General features: G+C 19.6%; 2 protein-coding genes across 2 annotated transcripts; one reads left to right on the forward strand and one right to left on the reverse strand.

Annotated features, from left to right (window-relative positions):
• Positions 1-5,041: 5,041 nt before the first annotated feature.
• On the reverse strand, positions 5,042-8,594 carry SRAE_X000161600 (Protein-tyrosine phosphatase,receptor/non-receptor type domain and Protein-tyrosine/Dual specificity phosphatase domain and Protein-tyrosine phosphatase, catalytic domain-containing protein; the record flags this gene model as incomplete). Its single annotated transcript, XM_024650974.1, has 4 exons — positions 5,042-5,418; positions 5,462-5,759; positions 5,801-6,805; positions 6,852-8,594. The coding sequence occupies 4 exons, from the start codon at positions 8,592-8,594 to the stop codon at positions 5,042-5,044; spliced, it is 3,423 nt and encodes a 1,140-aa protein (XP_024499083.1).
• Positions 8,595-9,073: 479 nt separating this feature from the next.
• On the forward strand, positions 9,074-12,627 carry SRAE_X000161700 (Protein-tyrosine phosphatase,receptor/non-receptor type domain and Protein-tyrosine/Dual specificity phosphatase domain and Protein-tyrosine phosphatase, catalytic domain-containing protein; the record flags this gene model as incomplete). Its single annotated transcript, XM_024650985.1, has 4 exons — positions 9,074-10,828; positions 10,874-11,875; positions 11,918-12,215; positions 12,254-12,627. The coding sequence occupies 4 exons, from the start codon at positions 9,074-9,076 to the stop codon at positions 12,625-12,627; spliced, it is 3,429 nt and encodes a 1,142-aa protein (XP_024499084.1).
• Between the last annotated feature and the right edge of the window lie 990 nt (positions 12,628-13,617).

The raw sequence follows: 13,617 nt of genomic DNA on the forward strand, positions 1-13,617 counted from the left end.
TAAAAAGTGATTTATAAAATTATTAAAAAACTAGCATTTATAAAAAAATCATTCATTATGGGATATTTAAAAATAACATATGGTTCGATACAAAAAATGTTCTGAAAATATTTAATAATAATAAAAAAATTATCAATCAGATAATCTTATCTTTTTTGCTTTCTAACAGTATTAAAATATATTGTAATTTTTGAAAAATATAAACAAATTTGAATATTAAAAATCTTTTAAATATTTTTTATTATCAAAAAAATTTAACTTTTTTAAATTTATTACACTTATAAACATAAATATTTTAAAAATCATTTTTATTCAATGATATAAAAATTACAAAAAAATTTTCCTTGGTGTTTAATCAGTAGAACAAATATTTTACAAAAAATTACTTATTTGTATTTTGTACAGGTATAATGTTTGAACAGGTAATAATTTAATAATAATATTTTGAATGTTTTTTCAAATCTGTACTACAAAATGAATACATTATCATCATTTAGTTATATTAATAATTAAAATAAATTATTAAAAATATTTTAATTTTATATATTACACAATTTATTAAACTATTAATACAATATATTAGTTCTTTTTCCGAATTTATTCTGAGATAAAAACAAATTTATTTATCAGAAATATCTCAAATAGCATACACAAAAAAAAACTTTAAAATATAATTTTTTGTTTTTAAAATTGAGTTTTCAAAGTTGTATAACTATAAATTTAGACTTAATAAACTTTTTATCTATTTCTTTATAAAAAAATAACTAGAAAAATTTTAAAAAATCTGATTTGACTTAAAACAGTTTTAATTTACATTTTAAAATTATTTGTTTATAACTTGTGTAGTTTTCATTTAATCATACATTTTTTTAAATAACTATAAAAAGTATAATTATATTAGATAATGCTTATATTTAGATAATAGAAGTTCAAAGAATTTTTTGACACATTATGTTTTACATTAGACAATTGATTTTTTTTACTGTTTTTTAAAATCAATCTTCTTCTACTGATAAATTTTTTACAAAAAAATATTCTTTATAAGATAATTGATTATTTTTTTGAAAAATAAAAAAAACAAAAGTTAAGTATAAATGTATTGATAACAGAAAATAAATAAAAATCTATGAAAAATTTTAATTTTTTATTATCATCATTCTCTATAATTTTTTAAAATAATTTTTCCATTTTCTAAAATGTTGTCATGTTTTTAATAATATATTTTAATATTTCTTTTTCTTCCAGTTTTGTTCATAATCATGTTCTTGTTATAAATTTTTAAAATTAAAATAAGTATTAATTCATACTTACATTTTCATGCATATTGTACTCTTATACGTAATTAATAGCAGATGAACAAAAAAAAGATACTAATTTGTTTTACTTTTATCTCAAAACCAGAATATTTATTTTTTATTTATACTTATCTCATTCAAAAAAATTTTATTAATATAAGATTCATATTAATTTATCGTTTTGTAAACTGAAAAGTTTAATTGTCAAATATTTTAATTCTTATAAAAAAATTTGCATTATACAACGTCTTTTGTATAATTTAATGATATTTTTTAAAATTTTTTCTTTTAATTGAATCTGACAAAACTTACCTAAGATGAATTTCTTTATAAAATTTCTTTTAAACTTTTTTTTTAAATATAGAAAAAATAAATTTTAAAAATACAATAAATTTATTTCGGTCAATATTAGAAGAACAATATATTTGTTTACAGCGTAACTAAATTAATTTAAAAGTACATCAAAAAAGTTCATAATTTATCATTTTTATATTATATTGTAATAAATATATTTTGAAAAGTTATGTCTTGATAAAAATTTTTAAAAATTTTGAAGAAAACGGAATCATAAAACTTTTCTTAAAAAATGCTATGAAAAAAGTAAACGTAGAAATATTATTGTACTTAAAATGTAAGGTTATAATTTCTTATGGATGTTTTTTTTATTTTGCTAATTAATGATTGTTTAAATTGTTTTAAGATTTTAAAAAATTTAAAAATTTGAAAGATCTTATTATTTTAGTTAAAAATTATTATTAACAAAACGTTAACATTAAAAATAGTTTATCCACTCTTTTTTATGCTAGCAGACTAAATTCAACTCTAAAATTACTTGAAATAACCATTTTGCAAAAAATAATAATAATACTCTTTTTTATGCTTTTTGTTGTTAATAAATTTTTTTATATTAGAAAAATTTTATAAATATAAATAATTTAATAATTAATTTTCAAATCTTGTTTCTCTTCTATATATATAAGATATTTAAATATTAATAATTGTTATGTAACTATAATACAAAAAAATATTTGTAGTTATACAAACAAGCCAATTTTTAAATAATATATATTTCATAATTAAATTTACATAAGTTTAAGAATAATAGATATTAAATACGAACTTTAGTTGTTGCTGTATCATTTTTATTATAATATTTATAGAAGATAATTTATGTAAGAATTGTATCAAAAAAGATTGTTAAATTATCAACTACTATATTAAAATAAAATTTGATAGATATATTAAGATAAAATTTGTGTTGTTTTTTAGTTGAAATTATATTAAATATTTTTTTACACTCAAAAATCAAAAAATCATTTGGTATGCTATTTTATAATTAAATAGATGCTTTAAAATAGCTTTTTTTATAGCACAAATTTTTTCATAACATTAAAAAATAAATTATTTATATTTTTTTACTTTTAATTGTTATATAATATATATTTTTACAAGTAATGTTAGATAAAAAACAAAGTTGTATAAAAATATGTTTGTAACAAATTGTTATAGTATAAGATTAAAAAAGTATACATTTTATTAAAAATTTTTATCTTTTAATATTTGTTTATATAAGATAAAATATAAAAAATTATTTCACTAATTTGTTAAAAAAATTATCATTTGATTTGTTTTTCAAAAATAAAACAATTTTATTTGTTGTAATATATAAAAATTTATATCTATAATATGTATATAAAATTTCTTATTATAAATGAATTAAAATATTTACACTCATAAATAAATAATTATTTTAAAGTGATCTTAGTAATTTTTTTTTGTCTTTTGCCTATTCATTATTTTGAAGTAATTATTTGGTTCTTATTTAGAAAATTAATTTATTCACGATGAGATAAGAAACAAAATTTTCTTTTAAACTACTAATTTTTTTTTATCACTCAAAATAGAAACTATATCAAAAAATATTATTTTCAAAATTAATTTGCTATTATTCGTACGTGGCAAAAATTTTAAAAACTATAGAAAAACTTATTACTTAAGTATGAAATTTTGTTTTTTTTTTTAACTAAATAATCATTTAAATGTATTGAAAAGAGGAAAACTACCTTGAAATGATGTAAAGATTTTTTATATAAAAATATTATTAATAATTATAACTTAAAGTTTGATTTAAATTATTGTATTATTTCGGTTTAAATATTAAAAAATTATGTTTTATTTAAGTTAATTTTGATGCTTAACTACTGTTTTTTACTTTATTTATTTATAACTTAAACTAGAAGAAACTAAAAAAAATAATCACATCAAATATTAGTTGAAAAAAATATCAATTATAATAAAATAAAATAAATTATATAAATTTTAACAGAATCTCATTACTCTTTAATAGATATCATACTTAAATTTATAAATATTTGAAAAAAAGAGATAATGCATCTAATGATTTAAAAGTATTTTTATGTTTACTTCTAAAAAAAAGTTTATTATAATTACTTTTTTAATGTGGTCGTCCTAACCTTTTTTAATTAAGCAAGTTTATTTTACCAATACCAAAAATATTTAAAATCATAATAAACGAAAATTAATAATAATTATAAAAATTATTTATCTCCATCTCTTTAGAGATTCCCAAGTTTAGTATTAATAAATTGTTTAGTTTTTCCAACCTGAAAAATTACAATGAAAAAAAGTGGATAATAATATGTATTAGAATGATCTTTTCGTGTAACCTTATCAAATTTAAAAGTTTATATTTGATAACATTTACAGCAAATGTGACAATCACTTTTTCCTTTAAACAATTATGTAACAAAATAAAATATAAGGCTAGACTTTTTATTTAATGTAAAATTATTCAACAAATATTAAAACATCAACTAAAATTTTTTTAAACAGTTATTATATTTTTTTATTGCTTACTCTTAATTTATAAAATAAACATAGATAACAACGAATAAAAGCATAAATAAGCAATTGGAATACAGAAGTATTATTTATCGGAAGAAAAAAGTATCATTAGTAAAAATATTCCAGTTATTGAAGAGTATATACTTGAGTTATTCTTAATAAAGTTTTTAAATATTTCTGCTTAGATAAATTGCATTTTGTTTAAAATGAAAAAAATATTTTTTTAATTTTATCTTTGATTGTCTTGTTAGTATCATAAAAAAATTCATAAACTTGTTTAATCATTATGTTAAAAAAAATTAATCATATATAATATATATAAATTAAACATTTGATTTAACATTAATTAATGAGTATATCATTCCAAATAATAATATTTTAAACAATTATTGTTTTATATGAGGATAAAATTGTTAGTAAATTAATACTTAGCATGATATTAAATATTTTAAAAATTATCATAACAATTATTTTTATAATAAATAAGAAAAAAAGTAGAAATAATACATATTTATTATATTTAAAAAAATATTCGTTTTAGTAAACACTATAAATTTATCTTTATAATGCTACTATTAAAAGCTGTTATTTCGTAAGATTTTTATATTTATGTTACAAATTTTATAAAAAAAATTAAAAGCATTTTTTAGTTTAATTAATATTTTGTTTAAAAAAATTTAATAATTTTAATAAAATTATATTCTAAATGGTATAATTATAACAAGTAAAGATGAAATCATAGTTGATTAAACTAGAAGAATGTTATTATATAATTTAATATATTTATTAATTAATCAAATTATTATTAATAATTTTACAAAAAATTTTCAAAAGCACTTATTAATATTTAATTTGATTTATAATAAAATTTTAGAAATTATTTAATGATCAAAAGTATCATCAATCATATTTTCGTAATCAATAGCATTTAAAAAATATGCTTTTAATTGAAGAAAAGTGTTATAATCATATTCAAGTAAAGATGGATAAATAAAATGCAATAATGCTAATAACGACATTAAAAATTGCTGTCTAGTTTGAACAGCATCTAATCTGCATTTGCGTAAAATTAAAAGATCATGAAGTGGATCAAATTCGTTTTTTCCACACAATGTCTCCATCATGTATAAGGAATAAGCAACTGTACCAGTTCTCCCAATTCCATTCTTGCAATGAATAATCATTGGTCTTTCTTTTGAACATTCTTTTACAGCGTATCTTCTCATTCCAGCAAAAACAATATCTTTATTTGGTATACCTAAATTAATTAATTTTATAAATTTTTTCATAAAATAACTTACTATTTTTACTTGGCCATTCACAAAAATGAACCATTTTAAAACATTTTTTAGGATAATTTATATCTGTTGTATGAACAATATCATAATAACTAACATTAAAACCATTTTCAATTTGTGTCCAGGAAGAAGCAACACTAATAGTAAAATTTTTGTATTCAATTTTATCTACACAATATGGCCAATATCCTTTCCATTTTTCTGGCATAATTTCTTTTGCATTATCCAGAGCAAGTACAACAGAAACGTTATATGTATAGATAAATCCAATAAATGCATCATACATTTCTTCTAATGGTGACTAAATTAAGAGTAATATATATAATATTATCATAAACTTACAGGCATCATGATAAATCTTTTTTTCTCATTTTCTGAATTTGTAAATGTAATTACATTAGCCATAGACATTTTATCAAATGGATGTTTTACGTCAGTTGATATAGTATAATCAATAGCATGTTTATCTAAACAATGTAGACCAGAGAAACGATTACGTAGTCCATTTAATTTTCCTGAAAGAACGTGTATTTTTTTTTCGTATTCAGTTAATAAAATAGAACGTTTGCATTTTATTTTTAATTCATTATTAGTCAATTTTCCTACTTTATCAGCCATATCAACAAGCCAATAAAGTTTATTTTCATCAAGATGTATAAAAAATTTTAATACATTTGAATATTTACCATCAATATTTTTTATTCTTTCTTTTATACCAGATAAATAACCATAATAAAAATTTGAATATCTGTTATAATTATAATCGTTTAATAGATATTGATTTTTAACCATATATTCAACTACTGAGAATATTAAAAAAACATATTCCATAGCTGAAATATAACCACCATGTTTTTGTTGCCTTATTTTTCTAATAACATCAATTGGTTCAAAGAATGTTTGATCATTAATATATGATTCAACTATTCCAGCAAAAAATACAAATAAAAATGTTCTAGGACCATTAATAGATGATGAATGAACAAGAACAGGTTTTTTACCTGCAATTTTATTAACTTCTTCATATAAATCTGGTAAATTGTTTATTTTATCAGGAATAGTATTTTCTTTCCAATAATTTGCATAAAATAATGTTACAATTATTTTGTCACCTCCTTCTTTTATAATTTTAAAATTTATTGTAGTTACATTTTTTATAAAAGAATCAGTTTCTCCTTCATTAATAACAGTTAATTTTCCATATTTAGTACTTTTTTTTGTTGGCCAATAAATTTCAAATGGTTCTGATGCACTTATTACAACATTATATACAAAAGCAACAATAACTCGAACCTTCTCTTCAAATATCATTTCCCAAAATTGAGAAACATTATCACTTGATGGACCCTAAAAAGTTTATAATAAAAAATTAAAAAATTATTAATTTTTTTACCTCTGATAAAATGTATGTTCGTGATGGAGAAACAGAAGTTATATAATGAGCAGAAATTTTATTAACAAGTTTTTTTTGTGAATTAACTAATGTATCATTGTAAACATCGTCATAATATACTTTGACAAATTCTCCCCCAATTGTATATCCTAAAACCTTTCGTTCTTTACACTTTGCAGAATCATCATTAGATAACATTTGAGAGTAATCTGACATTTTAAGTATTGGTGTTCTTTTCCAAAAATTTTCAACGTTGAGAAGTTTTTTTTTGATTATTTTGCCCTTTTTAAACTTTTTTAATCGTTTTCTAACAAGGAAAAAAAAAACAAAAAAAATTAAAATTAATAATAGTACTGAAGTTGGAATAATTATAGCCAAGTAAAATTCTGACTTAGATTTTTTTAAAACAATTTGTTGACTTGTACTATTTTTATTTGCCCTAATTGTTATAAAAACTGTTTTTGTTGTAAATGTCCCATTGTCTGGAGTGCTATATATGCACTGAAGTGTTCCATTGTATGTTTCATTTTTAAAAAAAATAGTACTATTAGAAAGTAAAAATGTATTACTTTCGTTCTTATTTTTTATTAAAAAATCATTTACAGTGATTTCAAGTTTTTCAAAAGCCATTTTATAAAGAAATCCAAATGTATATTGATCTAAAGAACAATTTGGTGTTATCAAAGAATGATTTTTGCTAATATAGACATCTGGAAAAGTTTCAATATAATCTTTTTCTGTTGGAGAAATATAAAAATCTTTAATTATAATATTATTTATACCACCTTGATTATGACATTCATCACAAACATATTTAACACGAAATAGCTTGTAATCTTCTATATTAATAGTAGTATTTGAAATTTCAAATTTGCCATGTTCTTTAATTGACCCATTAAGATAAAATTTTAAATCAGTTATTAGTACATTCTCATACTCATAAAATTGTTGTTGTGTAATATTTTCTTTGTTGATAAATAATTTAAGATCAATAGTTTCACGTTTAGCATATTTTTCTATTTTTGTAATATTCATATGCTCCAAATTAATAATTTTAAATGAAGCATTTTTTATGACAATTATTGGTGGAAATTGAATTGCTCTAAAAATTTGACATGGTTCACTTTTATCCAATGTTTTATCTAATTTTTCAAATAAATATATAAGATCTCCTTTATGATAAATAGCTGTTTTTTCATTTTCGTATTGAATTACTGTTCCATTTTTCTTTTTAACAAATTGTAATCCTCTATCGGAAAAGCAATATATTGTAGAAGCACCAAGTGATGAGTTTACAAAATAGTTATTTATAGACTTTAAAGGATTTGGTGGTGAATTCCATTTTAAATTGATTTCCCATTTTATTAATTCGAGTGGATTTTTATTTAGAATCAATTCACCACATGTAATTTTTTTTTCTAATTTTTTTTCAGAATTGAAAACTTTTATCCATCTTATTACACTTTCATCCGGTAATCCTTTAACAATATCTTTATCATAAGTACCATTAACTTTAAAAGTATCTTCTTTGTTATTATGATTATAAGTTGGTCCAGGGCATTTTAATAAAATAATATCAGATGGAAATGATCCTTCTATCTGATATTGAAGAGGAAACTTTTCTAATGAATCATAATAATCAGCAAGTTGAGAGAAGTAATATTTATGTTGATTCAAACACAATTGACTTTTAAATAATAAAAGTATAGAAAATTGTATAATAATTTTATTATAACAATTCATTAAGATAATAAAATTATTGCAAATGAAGAAAAAAAGATTTGGTTGTTTTAAATTTGTTTTAAATAGTTAAATTTTTATCAATATTCAAAAAATTATAATTCGTTAAATGTTGTAATATATAGATAAAATTTTACCACTGATATATAAAACAGAAAAATAACATTTGTCAAAGAAGTCTATGTTTTTAAATTTTTATTGATAATGAAAAAAAAATCATTGTTTAAGTTTGGTATAACCATTTTTTTTCTACGTTAATTTTCTTTAATATATGCTAGATAGTAATTTTAAAAAAAGACAGTCATGATGCATTTAACAGCATATTATGTAATATGCATTTGTTTCACTAATAATTTCATTAATAATTTTGTTGTATTATTGAATAAAATTTATTTTTCTTCGATAATAGTATAATTTTTGACATTATTTAAATTATAAAATCACATATAATTTTCTTCATTTGCAATAATTTTATTATCTAAATGAATTGTTATAATAAAATTATTATACAATTTTGTATATTTTTATTATTTAAAAGTCAATTGTGTTTGAGTCAACATATACCTTACTTTCCTCAACTTAATAATAGCCGTGATTTAAAAGGAAAGTTTCCTCTTCAATATCAGATAAAAGAAATATTTCCATCTGATATCATTTTATTAAAATGCCCTGGACCAACTTATAATCATAATAACAAAGAAGATACTTTTAAAGTTTATGGTACTTATGATAAAGATATTGTTAAAGGATTACTGGATGAAAGTGTAATAAGATGGATAAAAGTTTTCAATTCTGAAAAGAAATTAGAAAAAAAAATTACATGTGGTGAATTGATTCTAAAAGAAAATCCACTCGAATTAATAAAATGGGAAATCAATTTAAAATGGAATTCACTACCAAATCCTTTAAAGACTATGAAGAACTATTTTGTAAACTCACCACTTGGTGCTTCTACAAGAGATTGCCCTTCCGATGGAAGATTACAATTTGTTAAAAAGAAAAATGGAACAGTAATTCAATACGAAAATGAAGAAACAGCTATTTATCATAAAGGAGATCTTATATATTTATTTGAAAAACCTAAAAAATTAATGATAAAAGTTGCCCCATGTCAAATTTTTAATGCAATTCAAATAATTCCAACAATTAATATAAAAACACCATCAAATATGATAAAAAATTTGAATCACATAAATATTCTTAAAATTGGAAAAGATATTAGACGAGAAACATTTGAGGTTGAGTTAATTATCAAAAAAGAACATTCCAAACATCAACAATTTTATGAATATGAAAATGTAAAAATAACTAATTTAAAGTTTTATTCTGATGGATCAATAGAAAAACATAGTACACCAATGATATCAAATAAAACAATTACTATAAAAGGATATCAGTTGCTTCGTTTTGAATATATTTGTGATGAATGTTATGTTTATGTTGATCAAAATTACCATATAACTAAAGATATTTTTTTTGGTTCAACAGAAAAAGATTATGTTGAAACTTTTTCAGACATTTTTAACAATAAAAACAAAACTTTCATAACACCAAATTGTTCTTTAGATCAGTATACATTTGGATTTCTTTATAAAATGGTTTTTGCAAATCTTGAAATTACTGTAAATGATTTTTTAATGAAAAATATGTACAAAAATAATACATTTATACTTTCTAATAGTACTATTTTTTTTAAAAATGAAACATACAATGGTATACTTCAGTGCATATATAGCACTCCAGACAATGGGACATTTACAACAAAAACAGTTTTTAAAACAATTGAAGATTCATCTTTTAATGTTACATACCAGAAAAAAAATACAATTCAAAAAAGATTATCAAATTCATTTTTGGCTTTAATTATTGGGATTTCTGCATTGTCAATATGTATATTTCTTTGTATTATAATTATTTTGAGTAGAAAACATATTAATGAATATATAAAACTTATGATACTTAAAAAAAAATATCCAAATATTCAAAAATTTTGGTTAAATACGCAAAAAATTAAAATGTCAGAATACTCAAACATAGTAAAGGAAATAAATAATGAAGTAGTTAATGATGAATTAAGAGGAGTTAAATCAATTATTATTGGAGAAGAATTTGTCAATACATTTAATGAAAGTGATTACAATGATACATTAGTTAATTCACAAAAAAAACTTGTTAATAAAATTTCTGCTCATTATATAACTTCTGTTTCTCCATCACGAACATACATTTTATCAGAGGTAAATAAATTAATAATTTTTTAATTTTTTTTATAAACTTTTTAGGCTCCATCAAGTAATAATGTTTCTCAATTTTGGGAAATGATATTTGAAGAGAAGGTTCAAGTTATTGTTGCTTTTGTATATAATGTTGTAATGAATGCATCAGAACCATTTGAAATTTATTGGCCAACAAAAAAAAGTACTACATATGGAAAATTAACTGTTATTAATGAAGGAGAAACTGATTCTTTTATAAAAAATGTAACTACAATAAATTTTAAAATTATAAAAGAAGGAAGAAATGATATAATTTTAAGATTATTTTATGTTAATGATTGGAAAGAAAATACTATTCCAGATAATATAAACAATTTGGCAGGATTATATGAAGAAGTAGATAAAATTGCTGGTAATAATCCTGTTCTTATTCATTCATCATCTATTAATGGTCCTAGAACATTTTTATTTGTATTTTTTGCTGGAATAGTTGAATCACTTATTAATGATAAAATATTTTATGAACCTATGAAAGTTATAAAAAAAATAAAAAAACAAAAACATTGTAGTTATATTTCATCAATTGAATATGCATATTTAATATTTTCTGTAGTAGAATATTTGGCAAATAATAAATATATTTTAATGAATGGTTTATATTTCAAGTATTTTGAAATGTTTGTAAATTATGCTTACAATACTATGGGAAAAATGAAAATTAATGATAAATATTTAAATTTATTTAAATTTTTTATTTCACTTGATACAAATTATATTAATCGTTTAGTTGATTTATCTGATAAAGAAGGAATACTTACATCTGAAGAAATAAAAATTAAATGTCAACGTTCAACTTTATTAAATGAATATGAAAAACAATTACCACCACCTTCACGAAGAATGCATGGACGACGTAATCATTTTCCAGGACAAAATTGTTTAGATAATAATGCAATTAATTTTAATATATCAACTAACATAAGAAATCCATTTGATAAAATGTCAATGGCAAATGAAATGACATTTATAAATTCAGAAAATATGGAAAAAAAATTTATAATGATGCCTGTAAGTCTATGATAAGATAAAAAAATATTTTATTTTTTTTAGTCACCATTGGAAGAAATGTATGATGGATTTATTGAATTAGTTTATCAAAATAATGTCTCTGTTATACTTGTTTTAGATAATTATAGTGAAATATATCCAAAAAATTGGGAAACATATTGGCCATTTGATAAATATGATTATAAATATGGTGATTATATTATTAAAAATATCGAAAAAGTAACAAAACTTGGTAATGGTTTTGAAGTATCTTACTATGATATAATACATAGTACTGATAAAAATAAACCTAAAGTATGCTTTAAATTGGTACATTATGTTGATTGGGAAAGTGACAAATGTAAGTATTTATTATTTTTATAAAAATTATTAATATAGATATGCCAATGAATAATATTGCTTTTACTGGAATGAGAAGATATGCAGTTATGGAATCTTCAAAAGAAAGACCAATGATTATTCATTGCAAAAATGGAGTTGATAGAACTGATACAGTAGCTTATGTTTTGTATATGATGGAGAAATTATCAAATCAAGATGAATTTGATCCAATCCGTGACCTAAAATTTTTACGTCAACATAGATTGAATGCGGTTCAAAATAAACAACAATTTCTTACTTCATTATCAGCATTATTACATTTTAATATACCAGCATTAAAAATTTATGATAAGAATATTTTTAATGAATTAAAAAAAATTTTAATGGAAGGTGTTAAACTTGAGAATATAAAAAATAAAAAGAAAAGATAATTAAAGCATTTACGATGAAAGTTAAATCTTAATTATAAATCAAATTAGATATTGAAAATTATTTTAAAATAAATTTATAATATTATTAATAATAGCTTGACTGATTAATAAAATATATTGAATTAATATAATATCATTTTCTGTAATTAAATATACTATGATTTCATATAAATCAAATTCTAATTATACCATTTACAGTTTTATTTTATTGAAATCATAAAACTTGTTAAAGTATAATATTTTATCTGATCCAATGTCATATTTATATTTTGTCATTTCATCTTTATTTATATGTTATATTGAAGAATGTATTAAAATATTGTTTCTTAAACAAAAAAAAAATTTCTCATAAATTTTAAAAAAGTGTTATTGTAATTACCAGACATAATAAAATTTTTTGATAATGATTCAAGAATTTCAATTTTTAAAAGTAATAATTCACAACTAAGTATTCTAATGCAAAAATATATTAAATATCTATAATATACATGACGTCATTAATTAAAAAAAAATTACTAAAAAGATGTACTACAAATACTTATTTTTATTTTTTTCAGTTTGTTATTATGAAATAAAAGTGATTTATAAAATTTTTTTTATCATATCCAAAAAAAAAAATAACAATTTTTGATATATACAAAATATTATTTATAAAAAATATATGTTTCTTATTTATCTACATAATACGATGTATAGTGAAACTAATTAAAATTTTATAAAGATATTAAAACCATTGATGTATAATAATATAAAATAAAGAAAAAAAAACTTTAAAAAAGTTTTTTGGTTTATCTAATAATTACATAAAAAAAATTTAAGGTGAGGAAAGATAAAAGTTAAATATTGTTTCACAAAAAGTGTCTTTATTCCAAATATTTACTTTAAAGCGAATTTAAAAGGTTATGGTATTAATTAATTTTTATTTTTAATCATATTTTCTTTTTTAAAAAAGTTTTTTTAGTGTTTTATTATTTTTGCTATAAAAAATTT

Source organism: Strongyloides ratti, scaffold srae_chrx_scaffold0000002 (assembly GCF_001040885.1).
Source record: "Strongyloides ratti genome assembly S_ratti_ED321, scaffold srae_chrx_scaffold0000002".
Taxonomy (NCBI): domain Eukaryota; kingdom Metazoa; phylum Nematoda; class Chromadorea; order Rhabditida; family Strongyloididae; genus Strongyloides; species Strongyloides ratti.